At 56.9% G+C, this 27,624-nt stretch overlaps 2 protein-coding genes across 4 annotated transcripts; one reads left to right on the top strand and one right to left on the bottom strand.

Annotated features, from left to right (window-relative positions):
• Positions 1-152: 152 nt before the first annotated feature.
• EPHA1 (EPH receptor A1) lies at positions 153-16,961 on the top strand. Of its 2 annotated transcripts, XM_043589776.1 has the most exons (18): positions 154-287; positions 1,362-1,429; positions 6,086-6,367; positions 8,334-8,736; positions 8,979-9,134; positions 9,421-9,765; positions 9,919-10,046; positions 10,304-10,454; positions 11,359-11,455; positions 11,678-11,736; positions 12,496-12,621; positions 13,451-13,636; positions 13,798-13,859; positions 13,981-14,187; positions 14,377-14,526; positions 14,781-14,974; positions 16,368-16,523; positions 16,612-16,961. In XM_043589776.1, the coding sequence occupies exons 1-18, from the start codon at positions 206-208 to the stop codon at positions 16,688-16,690; spliced, it is 2,931 nt and encodes a 976-aa protein (XP_043445711.1). In that variant the 5' UTR covers positions 154-205; the 3' UTR covers positions 16,691-16,961. The 2 variants fall into 2 exon arrangements, with proteins under 2 accessions (XP_043445712.1, XP_043445711.1); XM_043589777.1 differs by lacking the exons at positions 16,368-16,523; positions 16,612-16,961 and adding an exon at positions 16,099-16,339 and having other exon boundaries at positions 153-287.
• Positions 16,891-26,267, bottom strand: ZYX (zyxin). 2 transcript variants are annotated; one of them, XM_043589778.1, is made up of 10 exons: positions 25,917-26,267; positions 25,545-25,764; positions 24,851-25,050; positions 24,606-24,698; positions 23,973-24,509; positions 19,875-19,995; positions 19,569-19,738; positions 19,253-19,431; positions 18,263-18,383; positions 16,891-17,638 (listed from the first exon to the last, which is right to left on the bottom strand). In XM_043589778.1, exons 2-10 carry the CDS (start codon positions 25,750-25,752, stop codon positions 17,534-17,536), a joined length of 1,734 nt encoding a protein of 577 aa, XP_043445713.1. In that variant the 5' UTR covers positions 25,753-25,764; positions 25,917-26,267; the 3' UTR covers positions 16,891-17,533. The 2 variants fall into 2 exon arrangements, with proteins under 2 accessions (XP_043445713.1, XP_043445714.1); XM_043589779.1 differs by having other exon boundaries at positions 25,545-25,767; positions 25,917-26,261.
• Positions 26,268-27,624: the final 1,357 nt, after the last annotated feature.

The raw sequence follows: 27,624 nt of genomic DNA, 5'->3' as shown, positions 1-27,624 counted from the left end.
ACGCCTCCGGTTTTTGAAGTTTATTACCTGTCTAACAAGTTTCCTTCCTGCTCTACTGTGCCTTTAAGAAGGTGATCCAGGTGAGGCCCGGCTCCGCCTCCGGTGCCGGCCCCGCCCCCCGCCCCCGCCCGGCCCTCCCAGCTCGCCCAGTCCTCGCGACCTGACCCAGCCGTCTGGGCCGAGGTCCCAGGTCCCGGCCGGCGCCATGGAGCGGCGCTGGCCCCTGGGGCTCGGGCTGCTGCTGCTGCTCTGCGCCCCGCTGCCCCCCGGGGCGCGCACCAAGGAAGGTACCGACCCCCGCCCCGCTCCCCCCCCCCCCCAGGGGCCCGGCCGGCACCCTTTCCAGGAGCCGGCATTCCTGCGGAGGCCCTCTCCGCGCGCGCCCCTCTCCAGCGCTCTTGTTTTGCCCGGCCGCCAGGCGATCGACTGGCCAGGCCAGTCTTTGGTCTTTGACCCCCAAACAACTGGTGGCCCTGGTCAGTCGCCCTGGTCAACAGTTTGCGCCTGGTGGTGGGGAGAGACCTACTGACCGCTGCGAGGAAGCGGCGTCCAGACCCCCGCCCCCCCCCCCCCCCAGCACTCGTGGGGATCCCTTATTCCCAGGCAGTCTCAGTCTCAGGTGCCCAACCCAAAGATCCGGACCCTATGAAGTCAGGGGTGGGAAGTCCCCTTATGCCATCCTAAGCCTGAGGGGGCGCGGGGTGGGGGTGGGCAGAGGGACCTGCCACTGGGGAATGGATTCGAACTCGGGATTGCAGGAGTTTCCAGATGTAGAGATCAAATCTTAATGGTGAAGGCCTGTACACCCTCTCTGGCCCTACTACCCCCATTTTCCCAGGCTCAAGAGCTATGCCTGGTACCGGCACTACACACCCCCAACCACAGGCAGAGCAGGCCATTTGCCTGTAGGAAGGAGCCTCCCCACTCAGGAACCCCCTGTAAGGTTCCCTGACCACACCCTACCCACTCAGGACCCCCAGGGGCTGAGATCCTCTCTTGCCCACACACTCTTCCAATTTTGCAGCTGCTGAATTTCCCCCAGCCAGCACCAGCCACTGCTGAGTGAGAGGGTGCAGGTCTTAAGTGGGGCTGCGCTTCCCAACACTTCCTGCCTTGACTTTGGTCAAGGATCCAGCCTCCAACCCTTGCCCAACTCTGCCTTCCTCCCTTCACACTCTGGAGGAAGACGGACTAATCCCTGAGCTCTTCACTCCTCCTTCCCCAGCTAAACCTCAGGAAGTCACAGCTGTTAGGAACAGGATGTTGAAGCCTTGGGGCTGGGGGCCCAGAATGAGGAATGTGGGTTGCACGTGTGGGTCCTCCTCCCCCAAAGGTGACCAACCTTTTCCTCACCACTTCAGTCACTCTGATGGACACGAGCACAGCACAGGGAGAGCTGGGCTGGCTGCTGGATCCCCCAGAGGATGGGGTAAGTGTCAAGGGAGGGGAAGGCTCAAAGCTGCAGGCCAGTGGGAAATGGGCGGAGAGGTGGGTGGAGGAACGGAGAAAAGAGCAGGAAAAACTGGAAGTGTCTCCTCAGGGAGGGGGAAGGGAGGTGAGTCAGAGCCTCCTGAATGGGACATTTGGGGGGGGTTCAGGCTTCACCCCAGAAGAACGCTTCAATGCCTGGCTCCTCCCCTCCCTGCCCCAGAGAGAGGACTTGGGAGGTGATGAGACCACAGTCCTCCAGGCAGAGGATGAACGGGACCAGGGATGCAATCATTGAGGGCTAAGAACCAAAACACCAGATGTATCTTCAATGCGAGGTCCATCTATCCCAGTAGAGTTGCACAGACAGACTTCAGAGGGTCAAGGGTCAAGGAACCCCATAAAAGTGGATCCTAAATTGCATAGATGTATGGGGATATTCTTTTCTGGATAGGAAAGCCAAAGTTTTCTGCAAGTTCTTCAAACGGTGTTTGCCTCCCCAAAATTCAAAGCTGCCCTCCCACTAGAGGTCCCTGAGCGCTTGGCACCTTGTCCATTTTCCTCAGCCCAGGCACAGCATGCATTCCAGCTGTCTGAACCTGCTCCAAGTCCCTTCCCTCCACAAATATTCCTAAGACCTAGTGAGCAGAGAGACGTTCTTGTGAGTCCCAAAGCACACCTTTCCATCACTCAGCAGAGCTGGCCACAGAACCCCAGGAGGCTGCCCTCGCTGTCTCGGCTTCCTGGAGTCTGGCCTCAGGGCCTCCTTCCCTCTGGTCCTGGACCCCTTTGGCCTTCCTATTCCTATAGGAACGCAGCCTCTATTTCTGGTATTGGGGTCACCTGCTTTCTTTCCCTCTGGGTCCTAGGGTCCTGGCTCTACTCTTAGTTCTCCCACAGAGTGGCCTATAATTAGAATTAATAGACTAAACCATAATGTATCCTACAGGAGGGGCTGCTTGGAAAATCCTGGATTAGGCCAGCCGTAATAGGCGCCTCATCTCATAAAGCAGCTAATCACTCCACAATGAGGGCTGCAGGTCCATTAGCTGGCTCCCACAGGCCTTCGCTGTGCCCCAGCCACCCCCACCCAAATAACTCTTCCCTAATTGGGCTGGAGTGGAAGCAAGGCCCCTTGTGCAGCTCAGGTCAAACAGCATATGTAATGCATATATGCACATATATATGCATATATATGCATTATATACATATATATTTGCACCGGGAGGGCAAGAAGACGGGAGCAGTTACAGACTCCCAATGTCTGCCGTGTCCCCTCCCCTCATCTCACACACATGCACTCGGATTCAGGCTCACCAGAATGTACCCATGTAGCAGCCAGCAGCCTGAGTGATAAGTGAAAGGATCCTTGTTGCTGATCCTGGGCAGCTGGTTCTCCCCCATCTGTCACCGCTGGAACTGGGAAAGGCAAGTCACAGCTGGGAACATCTGCTCCTCTGAGCTCCAGCTGCAGCCATGACAATCTAGCTAATGAGCTGCACATTAACCGCCTACCACCCTTCCACCTGACCTCCACGCCATGCCTTCCCCTTGGGCTTCCTCATCACAGCTTCCTGCTAAGAACAGGCTCCGGATGCCCTCACTGCTGGACACCCCCTGCCCAATCTTTGAACTGCCTCACACAGTGCAAAATTATGTACCTCATATACTCCTGCCCCTGCCACACCCCACCCAATTCTCAGTTGAGGGTGCTTTCCCCTACTTTTTCCCAGAGCTGAGAGTAGCAATGAAAGCCCTTACAGAAGATGTTCTAAGGGCCTCAGACTCCTCTTTAAGGCTCAGGTCAAGATCTCATGGGTTCGTGAGTTTAAGCCCCTTGTGGGCTGACAGCAGAGAGCCTGCTTGGGATTCTCTCTCTCTCCTCTCTTTCTCTACCCCTCCCCCACTCACATCCCTCTCTCAAAAATAAAGAAGTAAACTTTAAAAAAAAGTAATTTAAGGGGCGCCTGGGTGGCGCAGTCGGTTAAGCGTCCGACTTCAGCTCAGGTCACGATCTCACGGTCCGGGAGTTCCAGCCCCGCGTCGGGCTCTGGGCTGATGGCTCAGAGCCTGGAGCCTGTTTCCGATTCTGTGTCTCCCTCTCTCTCTCTGCCCCTCCCCCGTTCATGCTCTGTCTCTCTCTGTCCCAAAAATAAATAAACGTTGAAAAAAAAAAATTTTTTTTTAAATTAAAAAAAAAAATAATTTAAAAATAACAAGGAAGAAAAAGAATGTGAAGTTACATCTCCATTTCATACTTTACACCAAAAAATAAATTCTAAGGAGATTAAAATCTAAACCTAAAAACGAAATCCACAGAAATATGAGGAGAAAATACACAAGATCCTTGTAAGTTTGGGATGAGAGAGCTTCCCAAGCAAAATACACGACCTAGAATTCATAAAGGGAGAGAAGATAGACGTTACTATGTAAAATTTTTAAATGTAGGCCAACATTAAAGATATCATTAGCAAATTAAGTGGCATGACAGGAAGAAAACATTTGAAACATATTTCAAGCAAACGATTAGCATCTATGATGTAAAAAAAAAAAAAAAAAAGGTTCATCCAAATGAACACTCAAAAGGTAACAGGCAAAGTTTACAAACACATAATTACATAAAAATACAGATAGCCAATGAACAAAATAGAAACGCACAGCCTCCTTCTCAAAAGAAATGTAAATTAAAATGGCAGGAAGCTGTGTTTTGTCCATAAGAGAGGCCAAAAGTAAAGAGATCTTCAATATCCAGTTTCTCAAAAAAAAAAAATGAGCCCTCATGCATTGTTGGTGAAAGTATAAATTGATAAATCCTTTTTGGAGGCCAATTTGACAGTATCTTCTTACAAAGTTTATAATATTTACCTTTTAATACAGCACTTCTACAGAAATCTTATAGAAATCTACACATTTACTTAAAAAAAAACTAGAAGCTACCTAAATGTCCAACAACAGGAGAATAATTAAATAAATTACGGTACATCCATACAATGGAATACTATTTTATGGATTGCTAAAAAGACTTAGGTAGATCTTTTTATACTCTCGTGAACATCTTTCAAAGACTTTTTATTTGTTAAAAACAAAAAGTAGGTTACAAAATAACAGGTTAAAAAATTATGTTAAAAACACAGAAAAACATTCAAACGTTTCTCTAGAGGCACTAAAAATGGTCTGGGGAGCTTCACTCCAAATTGTTAAGAATAACTTCCCATGAAGAGGTAGTCGGGTGGGAGGACTTTCACTTTATATTACATATGTTTATTCTTTGACTTTAAAAAAAAAAAAAAAACTCATTTATTTTGAAAGTGTGTGCATGTGGGGGGGAGGGGGGAAGGGCAGAGAGAAAAGGAGAGAATCCCAAGCAGGCTGGGCACAGTCAGCTCAGGGCCCCTCGTGGGACTTCAATCCGTGAACCTTGAGATCATGACCTGAGCCGAAGTTGGACGCTTAACAGACTGAGCCACCCAGATGCCCCTTCTTTGACTTTAATAATTAGCCCTTAGAAATAAAATGATCAAGAACATAGGAGCACCTGGCTGGCTTAGTGGAGCATGTGACTCTTGACCTCAGGGTCATGAGTTCATGCCCCACACTGGGCAGGGAGCCTACTTAAAAAAAGAGAGAAAGAAAGAAAAAGAGCATAAACTCTGGAGCCTAGAGTGCCTGGGTGCACATCCCAGCTCTGCCTCCTAATGACAATGCACAGGGCAAGTCACTTAACCTCGTTGTGACTCAGTGTCCATCATGGAAAGTGTTTATAACAGTGACTGGTGCATAGTAAGTCCTGTATTAGTGCTAGCCATTGTTATTACTAAGTTTAAAAATAAAATGCTTTTGGGGCTCCTGGGTGGCTCAGTCAGCTAAGCATCCCACTTCAGCTCAGGTCATGATCTCATGGTTTGTGAGTTTGAGTCCCGCATCGGGCTCTGTGCTGATAGCTCAGAGCCTGGAGCCTGTTTCATATTGTCTCCATCTCTCTCTCTGCCCCTCCCCTGCTTGTGCACTATCTCTCTCAGAGATAAATAAACATTTAAAAAAACTTTTAATAAATAAATAAAAATAAAATGCTTTTCGTGTAAAAGCAATTAACGGGGGTGGACTAGATGGTGTCTACGAGTCCAAGCAACCCCATCCATTGTTGATTTTGATAGTGACCATAACTGGAAGGAATACTGGAGAGGGTGAGTTCCTTCCATACAGAAGAGATTTATGCTTGTTCGTGCCCTCCAAAAGCTTAGGGGCCTTAATGTTAAAGGTAGTTATCCTCTTTTCTACACAAATAGGCAGAAAGGTTTTGTGAATGAGTTTCTGCCATAAAAGTCGGCCTTTGGGGCACTTGACAATCCTGACTGATGAGACAGGTAAAAAAGCGGTGCTCATACCTCTGCAGCTGAAGTGGGCTCACTGAAGAGACCGGGGCTGGCTGCAGATCGCATGGGGGTATTGTCTTGCCCATCCTGTATCCAAATAAATCCTGACTCTAAACATTTAGCTTCTTCTCCTGGAGCCCGGGGGGGTGGAAAGAGAGCAGGACAAGCAGGTGAACTGGGGGAGCTCTGACACCAGCTTCCCCATCATCAGCTCTAGAAAACCAGAGTTTAGGGAGCAGGTGATGACTTGGATGGAGCCTAACTCGGAGTTTTCCTTCTCGCAGTGGAGTGAAGTGCAGCAGATACTGAATGGGACACCCCTCTACATGTACCAGGACTGCCCACTGCAAGATGGCGGGGACACTGACCACTGGCTGCGCTCCAACTGGATTTACCGGGGGGAGGAAGCTTCGCGTGTCCATGTGGAGCTGCAATTCACCGTGAGGGACTGTAAGAGCTTCCCTGGGGGAGCCAGGCCTCTGGGCTGCAAGGAGACCTTCAACCTCCTGTACATGGAGAGCGACCAGGACGTGGGCATTCAGCTCCGACGGCCCTTGTTCCAGAAGGTGCTTCTACCCCGCCCCACCTCCCACCCCTGCCACTTTGGTCCTAACACTGGTTCCTGCCCCCGCTCAGCTCAGGAAAAGAGACAGTGGCAGAAGGAAGAGAAAGAGGATCTAGGTGTCCAATAAGGACAAGAATGCGGGACTAGCAATCAGAAGAGGTGGATTTGAGTAGCGTAGAGGCCCCCTGACCTGCGGGACATACCTCCCAGGACCCCCCCCCCCCGCCCCCCACGGGATGCCTGCACAGACAGTACTGAACCCCGATACATACATTCCCGCGGTTAAGCTTTCACGTATAAATCAGGACGGAGCCAGAGACACAACACTGGCTCGTAATAAAATAAAACAATGATAACAGTACACTGTAATATAAGTTATCAGAGTATAGTCTCTTTCCCTCCCCCTCTGTCTCAAAATATTTCACGTGCTGTACTCACCCATTTCCTCGTGGCGCTGCAAGATAACAAAACGCCTCTCCAGGAGAGGGAGAGAGGAACGAAGCACCGCTGAGTCCTGTCGTCAGCCTGTGACGTGACGTGACGTGACGTGGCGTGACGTGACGTGACGTGACGCCGGCGCACCTGGCTACTATTGACCTTCTGACGCAAGGTCAGGAGGAGGAGCCTCTGCTCGCAGGCGTGGTTGACAGCCCTGCCAGCTTTGACAACTGCGAAGCTGAAGCCGCGAAAGCCGGACCGCGGATAAGGAGGAGCTGCTTTGCCTTTTCTGCTCCGTCCGGCCTTTGCGCTCTGCACTTAACCTCTGAGAGGTTTTCTTGTCTTAAAATAGTGGTGATAATAGCCAATTTAGCCAATAGCCGGCCTTATCTGTTTCGGCGGCTTTGCCTCCGTTGAGATAACGGCATTCCCTGGTGGAGGTATTTGGACTTTTGCTATCAGCACCCAGGCTGCTTGCGAGTGACACACCCCCGTGGGTCTACCTAGAGCTGTGTAGGGAGACACTTCTCTGCAGGCTATCTCTCTAATACCATCCCTCTCTTTCCTACTCAAGAAGATGTACCGGAATGCAAAAGCGTAAGAAGCATATTATAGGACGTGCTCGTTTTTTGTTTGTTTTTTTTTTCCCAAAGAGAAGATGTTGTAAAGTTTGTTATTAGTAATAAATGAATGATGACGCACTTCATAACTGATCACCTCATTGGCACAGACGCTGGGAACACCTTCGAATAGTGGAAATTATATGGGCTATAGCGTCTCACTGCCTGGTTACCAGTCCCATCATGTAGCTGTGTGATCTTGTCCAAGGTGTCTAGCCTCTCTTCGCCTTAGTTTCTTCATCTGTTAAGTGGGGATGGTAATCCATCCTACCTCGTAGGTTTATTGCAAGGACTGAACAGCATAACACACATAAGACGCTTAGCCAGTAGCTCACAAGTAATAAGCCCTTGGTTTACAGTTGTGTAAACTATATTTATTTATTTATTTATTTATTTATTTATTTATTGTATATTTTAATGTTCGTTTATTTTGAGAAAGAGACACAGAATATGAGTGGGGGAGGAGCAGAGAGAGAGGGAGACACAGAATCCAAAGAACACTCCAGGCTCTGAGCCGTCAGACCAGAGCCCTACATGGGGCTGGAACCCATAAATCGTGAGATCATGACCTGAGCCAAAGTAAGAGGCTTAAGTGACTGAGCCACCTGGGCACCCCTAAAGTATTTTTTTTTAATGTTTATTTATTTTTGAGAGAGAGAGTACAAACATGGGAGGAGCGGCGGGGTGGACAGAAGGTGCAAAGCAGGCTCTGCACTGACAGCAGACAGCCCGATGTGGGGCTTGAACTCATGAACCATGAGATCACGACCCAAGCTAAAGTCGGATGCTCAACCACTGGGCCACCCAGGCGTCCCTGAACTATAAAGTATAGAGCAAACAACGGTTTTCTGTCCCGTGGGAGTGAAGCATGACTTTACCATCCCCTTCTCGCACACCTCTCCTTCCCAGGTGACCACTGTGGCTGCAGACCAGAGCTTCACCATCCGAGACCTCGCATCTGGCGCCGTGAAGCTGAACGTGGAGCGCTGCTCCTTGGGCCGCCTGACCCGCCGAGGCCTCTACCTCGCTTTCCACAACCCAGGTGCCTGCGTGGCCCTGGTGTCTGTAAGGGTGTTCTACCAGCGCTGTCCTGAGGCCGTGCAGGGCTTGGCCCGATTCCCCGACACCCTGCCCGGACCCGGCGGGTTGGTGGAAGTGGCAGGGACCTGCTTGCCCCATGCCCAGGCCAGCCCTGGTCCAGCGGGTGCACCGCGCATGCACTGCAGTCCGGAGGGTGAGTGGTTGGTGCCCGTGGGCCGATGCCACTGTGAGCCTGGCTACGAGGAAGGCAGCAGCGGTGAAGGATGCCTGGGTAAGGAGGCCGGAGGAGGGGGTGGGCACTTGCAGGGGCCACTCGGGGGAGGGCCTCCAGGTGCCGAGGGAGGGAAGGAGGTCCACGCTCCATCTCCACGAAGTGTTGACTGTGTGGCTGAGCACCCCAGGAGACACATGCAGGGTGCTTCTGGTACAGAGGATTGGAGGCGGTGGCGAATGGGGATGATTCTGCCTGTAAACACATTGGCCAACCATGGCTCTGCTGCTTTCTCCCTCCAGCCTGCCCTAGCGGCTCCTACCGGGCAGACACAGATGCACCACATTGTCTCAAGTGTCCAGAGCACAGCACAGCCGAGCCCAAGGGGGCCACTGTCTGCACCTGTGAGAGCGGCCATTTCCGAGCCCTGGGGGAGGGCCCCCAAGTGGCGTGCACGCGTGAGTCCAAGGGGGAGGGCCTGGCCATCTGTGAGGAAGCTCAGGACTTTTGGTGAGCCCATGTTAAGGTCGAAGTTTTCCGGAACTTTTCAGAAATTGGGCACCATTTAAAGTGCCAGACGTTAGAGCTCCTCCCCCTCCCCCCACTTTCCTGGAAGAATGCAGAGCTGAGCTGGGTCTGAATCCAATCTCCCAGCAAGGCCTTCGGCGGTGGGAGGAGGCAGGGGCCAGCAGGCTAGATGAGAGCAAAGCTGGTTCCTCCTAATGGCCCCTCTTCTCCTTACAGGGCCCCCCTCAGTTCCCCGAAACCTGAGCTTCTCTGTTTTGGGGACTCAGCTCTCCCTGCGTTGGGAACCCCCAGCAGATATGGGGGGGCGCCAGGATGTGAGGTACAGTGTGGGGTGTTCTCAGTGTCGGGGAGCAGCAGTGGACGGGGGACCCTGCCAACCCTGCGGGGGAACTGTGCGCTTTTCCCCGGGAGCCAGCGGGCTCACAGCACCGGCCGTGCGTGTCAACGGCCTTGAACCCTACGCCAACTATACCTTTAACGTTGAGGCCCAGAATGGAGTGTCGGGGTTTGGCCCGTCCACGCATGCCAGCACCTCACTGAGCATCAGCATGGGGCACGCAGGTGAGTGACCTGGGCAGGGGCCAGGACAGGACTGGAGGAAACCAGAAGGGCTCAGGACCACAGAGACAGATTGACGGGCAGAAAGCAATCAAAAAGCGACTTAGGTTCTTTCTTCTTTCTTCCCAAACCCCCTGGAACCCTCTTGACTCACAGAGTCACTGTCAGGCTTGTCCCTGAGGCTGGTAAAGAAGGAGCCACGGCAGCTGGAACTGACCTGGGCAGGGTCCCGGCCCCGCAGTCCAGGGGGGAACTTGAGCTACGAGCTGCATGTGCTGAATCAGGTGAGGATGAGGCAGAGGGACAGTCCCTGGTGTCTGGGTGTCTGTTCTGGGGCACAACTCGCCATTCCTAGCCTGGGTGATGGGACGGAGGGAGAACTGGCCGAAGCGAACGGTGTGGCTTTCTCAGGACAAAGCCTGCAAACAGCCCTGCCCTGACTATTCCCCAAGCCACCCCTGTCCACATGATCCCAAGACTGCCATCGCCTCCACTAGGTCTCTCTCTGCACAGCCCAGTTTCCGTTGGTTCTCATCCACAGGACGAAGAAAGGCACCAGATGGTTCTAGAACCCAGGGTCTTGCTGACCGAACTGCAGCCAGACACCACGTACATTGTCAGAGTTCGAATGCTGACCCCTCTAGGGCCTGGCCCTTTCTCCCCTGACCATGAGTTCCGGACAAGCCCTCCAGGTGGGTGGGTTACCCTGTGTTCTGCCCCAAACACACATGCACCCGTCATCCCACTGAGGCTTCTCAAACACTGCTCCAATCAGTGACCTTTCCTCTTCCGCTATGCATGTGCATATGCACATACATGCATGTACACATAGGAACTGCCTCAGCGGAGAGAGCCCCACATGGACTCCCACAAAGCCCCCTCCCCATAGTAATCTCAGACATTTTCTTGAGAGAGAGAGAGCACAAGCAGGGGAAGGGGCACAGAGAGAGAGAGAGAGAGAGAGAGAGAGAGAGAGAGAGAGAGAAAGAATCTTAAGCAGGCTCCACACTCAGCAAGGACCTGGGTCCTCAGTCCCACAACCCTGGGATCATGACCTGAGCTGAAATCAAGAGTCAGACACCGGGAGCACCTGGGTGGCTCAGGTGGTTAAGCGACTGATTCTTGGTTTCAGCTCAGGTCATGATCTCATGTTTTGTGAGTCTGAGCCCTACAGCGTGGAGTCTGCTTGGGGTTCTCTCTCTCCCCCTCTCTCTCTCTCTCTGCCCCTCCCCCACTCACTCTCTTTGTCTCTCTCAAAAATGAATAATACACTTGAAAAAAAGAGTGGGACACTAAACCAACTGAGCCACCCAGGCGCCCCTCCTCAGAACACCTTCTGCTGCTGGATACTGCCAGCCAGGATCCTGCCAAACCTCCTAGCCCCCCGGTTTCGTGCTTGTCACCAGGCAGCCCAAAGCTAGGGCCCTGGGGTGAGGCCTCTCCGCATGCTCCCCCCCCACACACACTCCCCCATCTCCTCGCACAGGAGACACACCTGAGGCCCACTGAGGGACCTGCCCCTGGGTGTGCCCTTGTAGCCTTCATCGTCCCTGTGGACTCTGAGACCTCCAGCCCTCCTCACCCCCTGTGCCACAGTTTCCAGGGGCCTGACTGGAGGAGAGATTGTGGCCATCATCTTTGGGCTGCTGCTGGGCGTAGCTCTGCTGCTGGGGATGCTCTTCTTCCGCTCAAGGTGCTGTTCCTGCCCCTTGCCGGCTGCCACCCGGGGCCCCAGAAGCCCTGGAATGCAGCCCCAACACCCCTCCCCTCCGCTAGTATGAAAGCTCCCTCCAGCATTCCCCCACCCTGTCCTGTGCCCCCAGCCCCTGTGGTTTGTGGGTAAAACCCAGCCAGAGCTCCCTGGGCCCCTGCGGCAGTCCCGGGACTCTAAAGCAATGCTCCCTCACCCCTGCAGGAAAGCTCAGCGGCGACACCAGCAGAGGCCCCGTGATCGCGTCACTGACGTGAACCGAGGTGAGCCCAGGGCACCTGTGTGTGTGTGTGGGGGGGGGGGGGGGGGGACGTGTAGGCTTGGGAGGAGCCACTGGGATAGAACCAAAGAACCCACATTTGCCAAGCCAACTCTGGGAGCACGAGTCGGGGCCATGGTCTCTGGAGCTTTTCTGTTTTGCTACCTAATTAACTTTGGTTAATTAACTTTGTACTGATAGCCCCCCAGAGGCTCTGTGCAATTACCTGTTAGCTCTTGGTGCCACTGTTCCGACACCCTGGCTGGCCAGGTCTGCTGGCCGAGGCTTGGTGGGAAGGGGGTTGCTGGCAGGCTCCCTGAAGTCCTCCGAGGCATGTGGGCTTCCTACCGGTCACCTCATTAGGTGCCCCCACGAAAGGGGGAGGCAGTGGTCCCTCCGAGTAACAGGGTGAGGGCGAGGCTTGTCTGGGAATGTGAATGAGGTGTGAGTGATTGGAGGAGTATGGCTAGCAGGGGTGAAGAGGAAGGGCAAGAGATTTGAAGTGTGGTCAGCGAGCCATGGAAAGATTGGGTAACTCGAGGCTGTGAACAGCTTTCAGCCCCAGGTTCTGGGACTGCAGCTCTGGGACTCTGGGGGCGAGGACACAGAGCTTTGCGCGTAGACAGAGGAAGAACCTCATTGTTAAGGACGGAGACTTTCTCCCACTTTAGCCAAAACAGGACTCTTATGGGAACAAAAAAACTCCTGAGCCTTGAAGTTCGAGTTCCTGTGGTGAGCCCCCCACCCCCCGTTCTGCCTGCAGAGGACAAGCTGTGGCTTAAGCCGTATGTGGACCTCCAAGCATATGAGGACCCTGCCCAGGGAGCCCTGGACTTCACCCAGGAGCTTGATCCAGGCTGGCTGATTGTGGACACTGTCATAGGGGAAGGTGAGCCCCGCAGGTCCCCTGTGTGTGGCAGCACAGAGCTGCGAGCCGGCTGGCCTGTCAGTTGACCCAAGAGCTCCTACATGAGTTTCCTTTCTGCTCTACCCTGAATCTTCCTCGAATTGCTGTGGTCATGCTGTAACCCCTTTATCAGATGTCCTCAAGCAGCCCCTGCTTCCTACACAGTTTGCTTCGGTGGTTATGGAGTTTCTGATGAACAGCCTTAAACACATCATCTTTGTCAGCAGAGGGGTCATCGTCCCCAGGCTCAGGCTCTTCTCAGATGGTTCCCAAACGTGGGAGAGCTTCAGAGCCTCCCTCGCCCTGCATTCCACCCCACCAGGGGCCCAGTGTCCTTGGGCTGCCCTGATCCCTTGGGTCACTAGAGGAAATGGATCTGAGCAGAGAACAAAGCTCAGCAGTGTCCTTGCTGGCTGTGCAGCCAAGCCAGCTGCGCTGTGACCGGAGGAGCTCGCGCGAGAGGAGGCAATGGTTAGCCTCCCCAGTCACTGGTGCACTGGCCCCGGCCCACCCCGCCCTTTATAAACACAGCCCGGTGCCACTGCACGACACGCACTCACCTGGCATTTACCGAGCACCTACTGTTAGCTGAGAACTCTGCTCACCTGGGACACCGTGCCGAACAGGTTGTGTGGCTGCACCGCTCCTCCAGATTCCTGGCCCCTTGCCTAGGAAGTACGGCCCAAGCCCCTGTCCCACAAAGAGCAAGCCACTTTTCTGATCCAGCGAAGAAAAGAACCAGAGTGCTGGAGGATACTGCTACCTGTCCCCCCAGGGGCATCGGGCCATGGCCTGTCTTCTTTCCACCCAGGAGAGTTTGGAGAAGTGTATCGAGGGACCCTGAGGATCCCCAGCCAGGACTGCAAGACTGTGGCCATTAAGACCTTGAAAGACACATCTCCAGACGGCCAGTGGTGGAACTTCCTTCGAGAGGCCACCATCATGGGCCAGTTCAGCCACCCACACATTTTGCACCTGGAAGGCGTTGTCACCAAGAGTAGGAGCAGTGGTCTCCAGGAGCGTGGGGAGGGAAGGAGGAGGAAGGGAGGGCAAGAGAGCACCGGAAGCATAGGGGAGATCTGCTGCCAAGGGCAGGAAGTCTGGTTCTGGGAGGAGATGGGTAGAGGCTGCCAGGCCGACTTGTGCTTTGTGTCTCAGGAAAGCCCATCATGATCATCACGGAGTTTATGGAGAACGGAGCCCTGGATGCCTTCCTGAGGGTGAGGAGGGTGGACAGCCAGCTGGGGAGGGGAATGCACCATGGATGCCTGGGTTTGGGCTCCTGGTTTGGGAGGAGGAGACCCTGCCCGGTGCCTAACTGGCCCGCTCACCCTGCTGCAGGAGCAGGAAGACCAGCTGGTCCCTGGGCAGCTGGTGGCTATGCTGCAGGGCATCGCGTCAGGCATGAACTACCTCAGCGACCACAGTTATGTCCACCGGGACCTGGCCGCCAGGAACATCTTAGTGAGTCAGAACCTGTGCTGCAAGGTGTCTGACTTTGGCCTCACCCGCCTTCTGGACAACTTTGATGGCACTTACGAAACCCAGGTTAGAGCCCTGCGCTCGCTGCGTCTACGCTCGCATGCAACTGTGTGGCATACATACGGTCACACACGTATGAGTATGGGACGCGTGCTTTTGTGGACACAGTAATGACTCATCCCTTTGCACAGGTGCTTTCTCGCGCCCCTCCTTGCCCTGAAACACATCACCTTTCTGCCCTACATGCCCTGTTAGGGAGGAAAGATCCCCATCCGTTGGACAGCCCCCGAAGCCATTGCCCATCGCACCTTCACCACGGCCAGCGACGTGTGGAGCTTTGGGATTGTGATGTGGGAGGTTCTGAGTTTTGGGGACAAACCGTACGGGGAGATGAGCAATCAGGAGGTAAGCCTGGGGTAGTCCTCCCCATGTCACCCCTGACTGACTTCTCATCTCCCCAAACCTTCCCGTGGCCCCTTCCTGTAGACATCCTATTCTTTCTCCCTGACCCAGTCTTTCTGCACCCTTGCTCCTCTGTCCCCGTCGTCTTACTCCCTGTTCTCTTTCCTACTGGTCAGGGGGTGGGTAGAGGCTCTATCGCAGTGATCTTGTGTGCACAGAGGCTTCTCATGGGGCCCCTCCCTGCTCCCCTGCTGCAGGTAATGAAGAGCATTGAGGATGGGTACCGGCTGCCCCCTCCCGTGGACTGCCCCGCCCCTCTCTATGAACTCATGAAGAACTGCTGGGCCTATGACCGAGCCCGTCGGCCCTCCTTCCACCAGCTGAAGGCACATCTGGAGCAATTGCTTGCCAACCCCCACCCCTTGCGGACCATTGCCAACTTTGATCCCAGGTAACCACATAGGAGAGGGCAAGGGGATTCGGAGGGCAGATCTGGCAGAAGGAAAATAGGCGTTCAGCAACATTCACCGAGGGCTAGGCCTGTGGACCTGTGGACAGAGCACGGCGTCTGCCCTCGGGGAGAAGATGCCATCCCATCCTTGATAGGTCTGGGTTGGTAGGATAGAAAACAAGCACAGAGATGGAAAGCACATATAAACAGTGCCTATGACCCGATAACTACTCCAGAGAGCTTGTTTACTTGGGTGGGGATTGGGGTGGGGGAGATAGAGCAACCAGCAAGTGCTAGACAGTGGGATGTGTGCATGTCATGGCCGAGGGAGGGGCAGCCTCGTGGGGTCTCCCAGAGCACATGGCCAGCCCGGGTTGGGGAGCTTAGGGCAGACCGGTTACAAATAGCGCAGGGTCCCAGCAGAGATGGTGGGGTCAGTGCAAGGGGGACCAGCTCTGCTGAGAAGTTTGGACTCTACCCTGAGTGCAGAGAACCATTGACCAGTTTGTAAGTCGGAGGGACATGGTCAGCATCGTGTTTTACCAGAAACATTGCCGGCATGTGGAGAATGAACTGGTGGCAGGAGTGAGGTGGGGGAGATGGGCACGGCTGGACTCTGAATGCTGGATCGGGTGAACCAGCCCTGGCATGCTGGCCTCCATATCACACCACCATATATAACCTTGTTTCTGGGAGGAAATATGCTCCAAGCTCCAGCTTTTGAAACTATCTTTCGGAGCAACAACTCCCTCGTATACTGGAGACTGCGTGTGCTAATCTTTCTGGAATGTTGAATATTTTTCCCCCAGCAGATTTACTTTGCTAATGGTTTTGGCTCTGGCTGGCTTTAGTACAGCAACACTCATTGTCTTTGAGGGTGTCAGAGTGCAAGAATAACAGCCGAGGTGGAGGGGGCAAGCCGTGGCTGCTCCCAGAACTCAGGGGGCCGCCCCGAAAACGGCAGGACCATGCCTAGCTTCTAAAGCCTCCGCTCTCCTGCCGTCTGCTTCCTCTCAACTGCGGTGGTTGACGCTTGAGTCTTAACCAGCCACCAGTCAGTTACTCAGGACTGGCCACTCCCGTGGGAGATGGGCTGATGGCATGCTTCTGTTGGGGGCTTCCAGGGCTGTCACCTCCCCTGAGTCTATCAGTGTCACAGGACCGTCAGCCTGCCTGTTGCCGTGAGCACACCAGGACTTGGGCCAGGAAATGAGTTCGCAGACAATGGCCAGGCTAATCCACAAAGTCCAGATAATCTCTGTGCTCAGACACCCAACTTGAATGCTGGCTGCAGATGCTCAGAGGCTGAGCCCCGATCTCAGAAAAGCTGGGGCAGGAAGTTGCGGACAGCCCCTGCACGTCCCGTGCAACCGAGGGACCCCTTGTCCCACAGGGTGACGCTCCGCCTTCCCAGCTTGAGTGGCTCCGATGGGATCCCCTATCGAAGCGTCCCTGAGTGGCTGGAATCCATACGAATGAAACGCTACATTCTGCACTTCCGCTCGGCTGGGCTGGACACCATGGAGTGTGTGTTGGAGCTGACGGCCGAGTGAGAACCCCGGGGGGAGGCGGGCCCCAGGCAGGGAGGGCTGCTGGGGGTTGAGCCCAGACTCACAGTCCCCTTTCGTCGCCCACAGGGACCTGGCACAGATGGGAATCACGCTGCCGGGACACCAGAAGCGCATCCTTTGCAGTATTCAGGGATTCAAGGACTGAGCCCCTCCTGCACCTACCCTGGCCTCAAAGAGCAAGGATGGGGCCATGGTCACTCCCCATGGCCCTCCCCTCATCCTACAAGATGTAGGCCTTCGGTGCTGCTCCTGCCCACCCTTGCCTGAGGAACTCACCTCTGGACCCAGGAGCCTTTGTTTTAAAAAGGGAGGTGGGGGTAGAAGTGAAAAGGTAATTGGGGGAGGGACTTGGGGGAGGGTTTAATATATATACATATACATATATATTTTTGTAAATAAACAGGAACGGAGTTTTCACCTTTACCCCGGGCTTTTTTATCCCTGTATCTCCTCCATCCCACCCGTGAGGGCTGTACACACAAGAAAGATTCCTGAGAATTCTGGAAAACAGGTGTTTTTTGTTTTTTGTTTTTTTTTTATCTGTAGCTATAGCCACAACCTGGCAGCATGGGGGTGGGTGGGGGTGTCCAGGCCAGTCAACCCAGCCCAGCCCAGCCTCCCCGAGTCAGGGGGTCTCCAGGCCCTCAGCAAGCAGAATGCACGGCTGCTAGGGGACCAGCCAAGGGCATCGGTGCAGCAGTGAAAGCAGCAGCGCTCAACCTGGTGCCCCCTCAGGTGGGGCACACCTTGGTGGGGGGGGTGGTCCCTGCAGGACGGGGGTGGACTGGAAACCCAGAGCTGGGACGCTGCAGCCCTAGGCCATGTCGGGGCTTTGCACAGGACACCTGGGATACAGGGCAGGGGCTGGTGTGGAAGGAGAGGCTGAACATCAGAAGATAACTGAAGGGGGGCAGGGCAGGTGGAGGGCAGGGTGGTCTCAGTGTGGATGGTCCGCTAATGGGGAAGGAACGGAGTCGCCGGTGCCCACTCAGGTCTGGGCTCTGGCAGTGTGGCACTTCCGGCAGAGCACGTGGCCATCCAGGGGGAAGCAGCCGTTGTCATCCGCCTCAATGGACAGTGGCTTCCCGCAGTCCTGGAAGGAAGGAAGAGTCCGCCGTTGGGAAGGCCCCGGTGCACGCCGCCCCCCCCCCCCCCCCCCGACACCTCCGCCTTTAAATTAGGAAGACCAAATGCTCTATGCCTTGGCTGATGCCCAGCTTCACTGCCTGTGTCCCCAATCACACCTACCCCTAGCCCTATCCTCACTTCTTCTGCCCATTTTCACTCTTGTCCCTAGGCCTCTCCCGCCCAAGGTGAGCAGTGGGAAGAGCTGTTCCCAAGGCCTCCACCCAATAAAAGATGTGGGGCCTCTCCCACCTGCCTCAACTCCCCTCACTTCCTCCTTTAGCCTCACCAAGCACATCCCCCCTCCCCAAAATAGCGAAGCCCCACACCCTTTCCTCCACTGGCCGCCCCCTTTCTTGGTTTATCTGAAATACAGCGGAAGCTCAGTGAAACCCCACAGAAACCCCTCCCTGCGTCATGGGCAGAAACCCCTCCCTGCATCATGGGCAGTGACGGGAGCATCTGGGTGGGGACAGGTATGGGCACCGCGCCCCGTCAAAATTGCAACTGCGACCTCCAGGCTGGCACTGCCCACCAACCACCTGGTAGCGAGCAGTGTCCCACCACCTCCCAGCCCTGGGGGCCGGCCAACCTCACACTTGTAGCACTTCATGTGGAAGTTCTTATCCAGAGCGACCACTCGCACGGTCTCCTCGCGGCCAGGCTCAGGCATGATGGGCCCTTCGCAGACCGAGCACCTGGGGGCGTACTGCCTGGAGGGGCCGAGAGCGGGGCAGGAGTCAGCACGGGGCAAGGGGTACCCAGGGCTGCCCATGAAAGCGCAGGGGAGGGAGACAGCAGTTGCGCGGCAACAGGGCAGACTTAGCCCATTTTGCGCCACACAAAGTCCTGAGACGAGCCACCTTATCTGGCCCTTGTCAAGGGGGTTTCCCACCTTTCCCCTCACCCACTCCAGGAACCTCTGCCACTGGGTCTTGACTCCATCTGTCATCCACACTGCAGTCAGAGGCATCCTTCTCCAGCCCCCATCCCTGGACCCTTGACCCTAGCCTTCGGCCACGCAGGTGTCTCTCTGCCAGACCACTGGGGTGTGTGGAGGGAGGGATGTGAAGTTCTGGACGCCTAAGGTGGAATTTTTAACAACACACACCTCAGACACACCGTCAGAGGTGGGAGTCGGATTCTGCAGCTTCCCTGCACTGCCCTTGAGCTATGGGATTCTGCCACTGGCCTCAGAAAGTAGCCACCTTGTAAACACTGTTTCTAGGGAAAAACCAGAGTTCTAAAAAGCTGATTTCCGAAAGAACTTTTAGAACCCAGCCTGCGTGAAATGAAGTCATTCCAGCACACATTGTTGAACACAAGACCGCACCCACGAGAAGCCTCAGCGAGCCAAAGGCCAGAGGGCACTTGCCAGCAGCCAAGACTTGCTACCAAGGTCTGAGGCCACTGGACAGCTAAATCCAGATGAACTGGTCTCTGCTGTCTACACACAGGATGTGGGGCCAGAAAGGAAGGCCAGGGGTTGGGGGCTGTCTCAGAATCAGGAGGCAACCCAGCTCCCAGACGACCGCGGCTGGCAGCCAGAGAAGAGCCCAGAAGACAGGAGGTGGGTCCTCACTTGTGGTAGTCGGGTACACAGTGGGGCCGGTTGGCCTGATCCACAATGAAGGAGGTGCCCTCCAGCGGGCAGGAGCAGACCACACAGGTGAAGCACTGCGGGTGGTAGGCTTTGCCGGTGGCCCTCAGCATGCGGTCAGTGATGGGCTGCCCGCAGGTGTTGCACTTCTCCAGGGTGTCCTAAGGAGATAGCAGCAGGACATCAGCAAGGAACTGACACCCAAAAGGCAGCTGCCGAGGTGCGTCGGCCCCAAGTCCCCACCCGGCCCTTGACTGAGCCCCACGGCGGCGTGCCCCTCAGCCCAGCCCTGACTCACGGTATAGCAGCCCTCACAGTAGGGCGCCCCCTCCAGGCTGTAGAACTGCTGTCCCTGCAGCTGCTGCTCACACTGGTGGCAGGTAAAGCAGGTGATGTGGAACAACTGCCCCAGAGCCCGAACTGCAGGCTGCGTGCGTGCCAGGGGCTGATGACACCGGCCACAGGACTCTGGAGAGGCCAGAGAAAACAGAAGTCAATAGGAGGAAGGAGCGGGGCAAGGGATCGGAGGCTCTGGCGGCGGGGTGCGGAGCCCAGGAGCCTGCGGGGCAGCGGCGGGAGGCCCTGAGGGAGGCCGTGAGCTCACCGTTGACAGCCACGTTCTGCCTCTGAGGGTGCTCCATGTCCTGCATCAGCTGCTGGGTCAGCTGCTCCAGCTCCTCCACCTCCTTCAGAGTCAGAGGTCCCGGGGCCCCAGGGGAGCGGACCTGAAACCCCAACACTCTCTTCATCCTCTCTCGACAGTCATCTTCCTCCAAGAACTCTCCCCAGCCAGCTTGGCCACTTTCTTCCAATGAGGACTGACTCCCCGCGCATTTCCCAGACGCTCACGTTGGACTCTGAAAGCTCCTCCTTCTCCCTCCCTGACCCCCAGCACCACGCAAATAAGGGGAAGGGGATGAACCTTCCACCCACTTTGCCCACCCCCCACCCCCCGGGCAGTCACGGACAGGCCAGAACAACTGAGCGGACAGAGGCCACACACACAGCAGCTGAGGTCACCGAAGCAGCCAACACACCCGGCCACGCGTCAACTCCACAGAGCATGCGCAGACATGGCCCCCCACGGAAGAGGTCGGCACGTGATGGCGTGTGCACCCGTGTGCACACACACCTACCCGGCCCGCCTGCTCTGAGCAGCCCCTGTCAGCGTGCGGATACAACACAGGCGGGAATCACAGGTTAAACCCCCAGGGCTGTTGTTGGGAGCCCAGCCCACAGCTCCCCAAGCAGCCTCCCCAGCAGGCCTCAGAGAAGGACCATTCCCTCCACCCGCCTCCCCTTTCTATTAAGAGGGTCCTGGGAGAGCTGCGGACTGGGGGTGGGGGGCACTGCCAGGAACCCCAAGCGGTCCCAGGGGAGCTGCCGCAGGGGCTACCAGTGCTTCCACGAGGCTCCCACAGAAACATGGGGCTGGTTTCCCAGGACTGCGGCCCCCGCAGAATGGAATGTCCTACCTGCCGCCTGCCAATAATGCCTCGGTTCCTGTAACACTGGAACCCCAAAGCCTCCGAGCTACCTCCTCCCACAGCCACCTTCCCCTCGGCCCCGGCTCCATCGTGCTCATACCCGTGTGCATCCAGAGCTCCAGGCGTTTTCCACATAGAGCGTCCCCTGTAAGCCCCTTCCCACAATGAGCTCCACCCCTCCCTCTCCCAATCTTCCCTTCCTGGCGTCTTGGGGACAGAGGAAGGGCCCTTGCTCTCTGGTACCACTTAGATGCCTGTCCCGCTCTCTGGAAGTAGGAACCATTCACGGACATCAGCTCCCCACGGGTATGCACAACCCTTCAAGACACACTCAGTCCAGCCACAGTTTCCTCTCTGCCTGCCACAGCTTCAACACCCGTGGCCCTCGGCCCTCTAGCTCTTCAACTTCAGTGGCTCCAAACGTGCTTCCAGCTCAGGTACCTTCCACCACGGAACACTTCGAAATTGCCACTCACTGGTCAAGCTCATCTTACGCCATGATCCTACGCTTGACCTCCCAATGATTACCTTCCGCCCTCCTTCCCCATTCACACCAACCAAATGAGCCGATCAGAAAGGCTTCTCTGCTTCCCAGCCCACCCCCTGCGTCTTACGCATCGAAGCATCGAAACTTTCTGGCTCGCCTCCCCACCCGGTCTGCTCCCTTAACCATTCATTTCTACAAGGCCACCCTCAGCCACCATCTCTTGTTCATCTGGCTCCATCTCAACCCTGGGTCATGCCACTGCCTGCTTCCTACTTCTGACTCCAAGCTGCAGGAAGTAGGTGGAGGGCTCCCTGAACACTGCAGAGTGGGTTCTCCAAACACTGCAGCACCCTCTGCGCCCTCCAGCCTCAGCCCAGCTGTCTGGTATTTGGCTCCTGCGGATTCCCAGTCGCCTTCCCCACAGCAGCTGTTCCAAACCTTTCCATCTCCTCGAGCCCCCAACTGCGTCCTCCCCTCGCTCCCCGCTCGCTCCCCGCTCACCGATGACCTCACCTCCTACATGACCGAGAAGACGGAAGCCAGCCAGCTCCAGCTCCCTCCTCTCCCAGAAAACCCTGTGGCCACACTGCCCTTGCTCTCTGGGAATGCCTGGGGGCGGGGGTGACCCCGTGTTTCCCTCCAGGACTCCATCCTAGCAGCAGCCCCTGCTCTCAGGCATCATAAACCCCTCTTTCATCAGCTTCTTCCCTCTGCTTTTCTCCCTCTCTCTCTCTCTCACGCATACACACACACACACACACACACACACACACACACGCATGCACACCCTCCCCACCACAGGGCACCAACAGGCCACCCCACAGCCATCTAGGACTTCTGAATAGTCAAATCTCTGGGCTCAGTCCTCGCCCGCACCCATGAAGAACTCCTCAGCCATCACACTCTCTTCCAACGAGACCCCACTCTGCCTGGAGCCCCTCTTCCGCCTGCCCCCCTCCCTCGTGGTCAACCTGAGCATCACCCGAGGTTCCTCCCAGGCCCTCAGCTCCTCCTGCTCGGCATCCCCTGGGCCCCTCGGCAGCCCGTGCCACGCCTGGGGCACCACACACTACACCATGTACACCCACACCTCAAGTCTGCCGCCCCCACCTGACACCCAGGCCTCCATTTCTAACTGAATGACAGTCCCAGCTGAGGCCAAGCCCTCCTGGAACCTGTTGCTCAACAGGCTGACAGCTGGACCCCTCCCCTTCCCGTCCGAACCATTTCCCCTTCTGGACTTCTCTATTCGGTCAGCAATACTGTCATTCCCCAACACACCCCTCCTCTTCCAAAGGCTTATCAGCTACCAAGCCTGGAGGCTTTTCCTTTTTAACAGCTCTCCTATCTTGACCTTATTTTTCATAACACTACAGTTGCCCAGGAGTGAACTCTCCCTCACTTTGCTGACCTCCTACCTCCAGCCTGCACCTCTGCCAAAAAACCTTTCCCAAAGCTTCCAAAAGCATGGCTGGGCTGTCGGCTGTCGCCAGCCCTCCAGCCCGGCCATGCAACTCCTCAGAACCCATTCGTGACTCTCCAGGACGGACATGCTCCCTTGGTGTGCTATTTTATTATTTCCTCCTCCCTCCAGCCAGCCCCTCCCTCCCTCGGTACAGCTCTGCAATACTCCCACAGGAACCGACTATACTGTGTGTTCTCCAAATACCCTGGCATGCTTGTGCCCTTGAGTCTTGCTCATGCTCTTCCTGCCCAAATGCCCTTCCTGCTCTTCTCCAACCTCAAGTCCCACCATCCTTCAAGGCACACAGGTGCGATGACGCCTTTCCTAACCCACAGGCCCCCATGTTGACGCCTGTCCGGAGCTCTGAAACACCAGGTTCTGCAAAACTCACTGGCATTTAGTATCTCTTCCTCCACTGTGTCTGCACACAAACACACACACCCATGCCGTCAGTTAACTTGATGGCTGGTAGGACTAGACGACCCTCAGGGGCCCTTCTACTCAGACCTCAATCCCCCCAACCAGAAAGCAGAAATGGTCAGACAGGAATAACTTTTCTATTTTGAGCATTCAAGAGCTAGATACAGACCCCAGCACTTTCTACTTTGAGTGAGCTCACTTAATCTTCACAAAACTGTTGTGTGGGGTGTTATGGTAAAGGTGGGGAAACTGAGGCTGAAAGTTCACCTAACTTGCCTAGGGTCTTGTGAGCCGGGAATTCTATCCCAGGCCCATCTGACTCCCTCAGACTTAACCTCTGAGATCTCTTCCCTCCAGAACACAGAGCACAGAGCACAGAGCACAGAGCCTGGCACCCAGCAGATGCTGGCTCAGCCAGTGTTTACTGCCCCTGTGACTCTTATCACCAGATGGGCCCTGGGGTGGGCCCTGGGGCCGTGAGGGTGGCTCAGAGGAGCAGAGAGATGTACTCAAGAATCTAAGAAGGGGGAAGAAGCAAGGTCAAACTGGTGATGATCTCATCCCTCCCTTTAACATTCTAGGGGGCAGGGTGCAAGGGAGGGTCCACCAAATCCTTCCCTTGATTCACAGCCTACTGTGCTCCCCCAAAGCCCAGTCAGGCCCCACCCAGACCCAGACCCTGCCAGGCCCTACTCAGAAGAGCTTTCTCTTACCACTGACCCGCTTGGCCAACTTCAGAGGCTCAAAACTCCTATCCCACCATGCTGCCCACCTCACTGGGACCACCTTCGCCCTCATTCCCCGGCCCCCTGGTCTCAGCCTGGCCTCCCCCGCCTCCCTCACCTGATTTTGGCTTTGCGCTGGTGGGGCCACTGGATGCTGCTTCTCCTGCACTCGGGGCTTCTCCTTCTGCTGAGCATAGGTGAAGCTGGGGGACTGAGGGGAGCCTGTGCTACTGGAAGAGGGAGCTTCAGGGGACCCCAATTTCTGATTAGGCTGTGACCCAGGTCCACCTGGGGCTCCAGGGCTGAACTTGGAAGCCACAGGAGTAAACTTGGAAGCCACTGGAGAAAACTTTGGGGCCGGAGATGGGGCTGGGGGTCCTCGAGGCTGGGTGTTCGTGAAAGGCACAGGCTGGGGCTGGGCCTGGGGCTGGGGCTGGGGCTGGGGCTGCACGTGAAGCTGGACCTGAGGCTTGACCTGGGGCTGCACGTGGAACTGGGTCTGGCTCAGAGGCTGAGCCTGAGCCTGGGGCAGAGGCTGGGAGCTAGAAGGGGACTTCCAAGGAGGCAGGGGTGCTGTGCCCCCAGTTGCAGGCTTAGTATTGGACTTGGGAATGTATGGAGTAGCGACTGGTGGGGGTACATATCCAGATGACACCTGCACAGGTAGCGGGAGAAGAGAGAAGCTCAGTTAGAGGAGCAGGCCTGCCCTCCTCCTCCCCTCCCCCCACCTTCCCCCTCTCCAGTCCCTTACCCGGGCTTTGAAGGGATCATTCCTGGTCATGTCATCCAGCAGTGAGGACAGAGAGTCGATCTCCAAATCAATACTGCTCACCTTCTCCCTGGGCTGGAGAGTCTGGGGTCTGAGCACCCATCCCAGGTCTTCGTTCCCACCCCACCCCAATCAGGCCAGAGATGCAGGCGAGATCAGAGGTAAGGACCCTCCTCTGCTCCCTTTGGGGGTGTCCCAGTGTAGCCGCCCTTCCCAAGCTTCCATACCTGTGGGGGGGGAGGTATGGCGGCCTCAGGCCCTCCCTCCTCCTCCAGTGGAGGCGGTGGGGAAGGGAATATCTCCTCCTCCAGAGGCGCAGGGGGAAACGGTTCCTCGATAGGGGGAGGGGGAGGTGGGAAGGCACCTCCCAGAGCGCCCTCCGAGTCGTCGCCATCCCCAAGGATGGGAGGGGGTGGCGGGGGAAAGTCTGAGGTAGGAAGACCAGAGAAGACAGGAGACAGGACAGTCAGCGGCGCCCCCTCTACCCCTTCCCCAAGTTACCCTCCTTCCACAGCTCTAACCCCTAACCCACGACCTCTCGCCCCCACCCCCACCCTTCGCCGGAGAGCGTGTGGGAAGCAAAGGAAGACGCAGGTCGCCCTGGGAGCACGGGGTCAGTAAAGGCGGGGGCTCGACCCAGGAGTGATGCAGCTCCCGTTACACTTGGGAAAACGGACCCAGAGGGGAAAATTCGTGCCCCACATTCCCGCCTCCCACCCCCCAGGCGGGGGACTTGGAACGGTCCCAGGAGCCCTGGCTCCCAGCCATGAGCTCCGCGATGAGGTAAGAACATCTGCTCGGGACAGGCTAGCTGCGCCCAGCCCCCTTCGCCGCAACCTTTCCAGACACCCCCAAACTCCCGACACCGCTGTCCCCGGCCCGGCGCCCGCCGGGGTCCAGCCCCCAAGCCCAGCCGCATACCTTCCGCGGGCGGCGGGGGGATCTCGCCCACCCGGCCCATCTGCGCGCGCTGGGCCCCGGCGGCCGGGGGAGGCTCACTATCCCCGGGCCGGAAAGGATTCACTTTGGGCTTTGGGGCCACCACCGGGCCGAACTTCTTCTGCGGGGCGTAAAAAGCCGGAGCGGAGACCGACACGGAGATCGCGGGAGGCGGGCGGGGGGCCGCCATGGCCGGGCCGGGCTGCTGGGGGCGGGTGGCCAGGTTACGCGGCGCGCGACCCGGGCAGACGACCCCTCGCCGGCCCGGCTCCCCCCCACCCCGCCCCCCGCGCGCGGCGCCCGCGCCCCCGCCCTTCCCCGTGCGCGTCCGCCGGGCGGCTCCCCGCGCCTCACCGCGGGCCGGAGCGTGCGCGCCGCGTCTCGGGTGGCCGCCTCGCAGCCGGGTCCGCGGACTCTGCGTCCGGGTCCCGAGCAGCCTCCAGCCTGGCGGGGAGGGACGCAGGGAAGAGGGAGGGAAGGAGGGGGCGGGGAGAGAGCGGCGCTCAGACCATACAAGGAGCGGCCCGGAGAGGGGGCGGGGAGAGGCGGAGAGGGCGGACCCGGCAGGAAACTCCCCCAGGAAGGGGCCCGGCTCTTGCCCTGAGGCCGGAGGCTCAGCCGAAGTCCTCCCGCCCCCGCTCTGCCGCCCCCGCCGCCCCGGCCCGGCTCAGACCTCCCCTCCCCAGGCACAGGCCTCTGATGTCATTTCCTGACTCGCCCCCCCACCCCCACCCCGCTACCCGCCCGACCCGCGGGTGCCCGAGATCTGACTCACTATCCCCACTCCCGGCGGAGCCGGCGGAGGTCCAACGGGTGCCCCAGAGGCGGTGAAGCAGCCCCACTGCGCCTCCGCCGCGGCCCAGCCCCCTCCTCTCCCGGCCTTGCTGCTACCTGCCCCCGCCACCTCCCGGGGCTCCTCCCTCCCCCTCCCCCCCTCCCCCCCGCGCCCAGCCTCGTCCCCGGTCCCCTCCGGCTCAGCCCGGACTGGCAGGACTGGGTGGAAACGGGATCCGGGGTGGACGGGGATGGTGAGTGGGGGTTCTCCCTGCCCACGCCCCCCGGGCCTTTCTGTGACCTGGAGGCGGGGTGTGAGCGCCAACCTCCTGGGTCCTCGGAGGATCCTAACTTTAAATCCTGGGCAGCCGCCTAAGGCTTCTAGGAATTCCCATCACCCGCGCCCCCGCCTGCAGATCAGTTAAGCTTAACGGGAGGGAGAGACCCGGAACGGAGGTGGGGGGCGGGGTGGAGGCGAGGGCGGCCGGCGGACTTGGGGCTGGGGGGTATCCGGAGGACGGACGCGGACCGTACGTCGGCGCCCACCGTGACCCGCCCATCTGAGAATCTTTGCGCGGCGGGGCAGCCCCAAGGCAAACGGAGCCTGCGATCGGTGGAGCCCCCCACTGGTCCGACCGGATTCCTCCGCCCTGGACTCTGTGCCCCTGGCTATGCCAAAGGGAAAGACCTAGGCTCTTTTTACCTTTAATTGAATGTGGAAATTTACCAAATTGCCGCTTGAATTCCACACACTCACTACCTGCAAAGTATGGAGACCTATGACATTTCGGCCTGTAAGGCCACTATATCTACCCGCGGGTGCTTCCTTTTCTCTCTTGCTGTGCTGCCAGCCTTCTCGGCCATCTAAGGCAGTCAGTGCCCTCGGGCACACCATACTCAGTATTGATCTCCAGTTCTTGGCCCTACAAATGAGCTATCCCCTGCTGTCAGCGAGCCTCTGGGCTATGCTCTAGAAACCAGCCAGACGCAGTCCTCACGTTTACCATGAGAAAACAGGCAGGGAGCTTAGGAGATGGGGCCAGGTCAGACCCGGTAAGCTGCAGGGTCTAGACTAGAGCTGGGTATCTTGAGGGCTGTAATGTGAGACTTCATATTCCCCTACACCCTGGTGTCAGATAAAGCAACCCTGGATACAAGAGAGCAGAGTGAGGTCAGGGTTCAGAGACCCAGCCTGAGTGCCCAAAATAAGTGAAAAGTGTCTTCATTCTCTGCTTCATTTTCTATGTAAAAGAGTGGTGATATTTAGTCCACGTCCCTCATTGCATCG

The sequence above is a fragment of the Prionailurus bengalensis genome, chromosome A2, assembly GCF_016509475.1.
Source record: "Prionailurus bengalensis isolate Pbe53 chromosome A2, Fcat_Pben_1.1_paternal_pri, whole genome shotgun sequence".
Lineage (NCBI taxonomy): Eukaryota > Metazoa > Chordata > Mammalia > Carnivora > Felidae > Prionailurus > Prionailurus bengalensis.
This window is presented reverse-complemented; position numbering and strand designations above follow the sequence as displayed.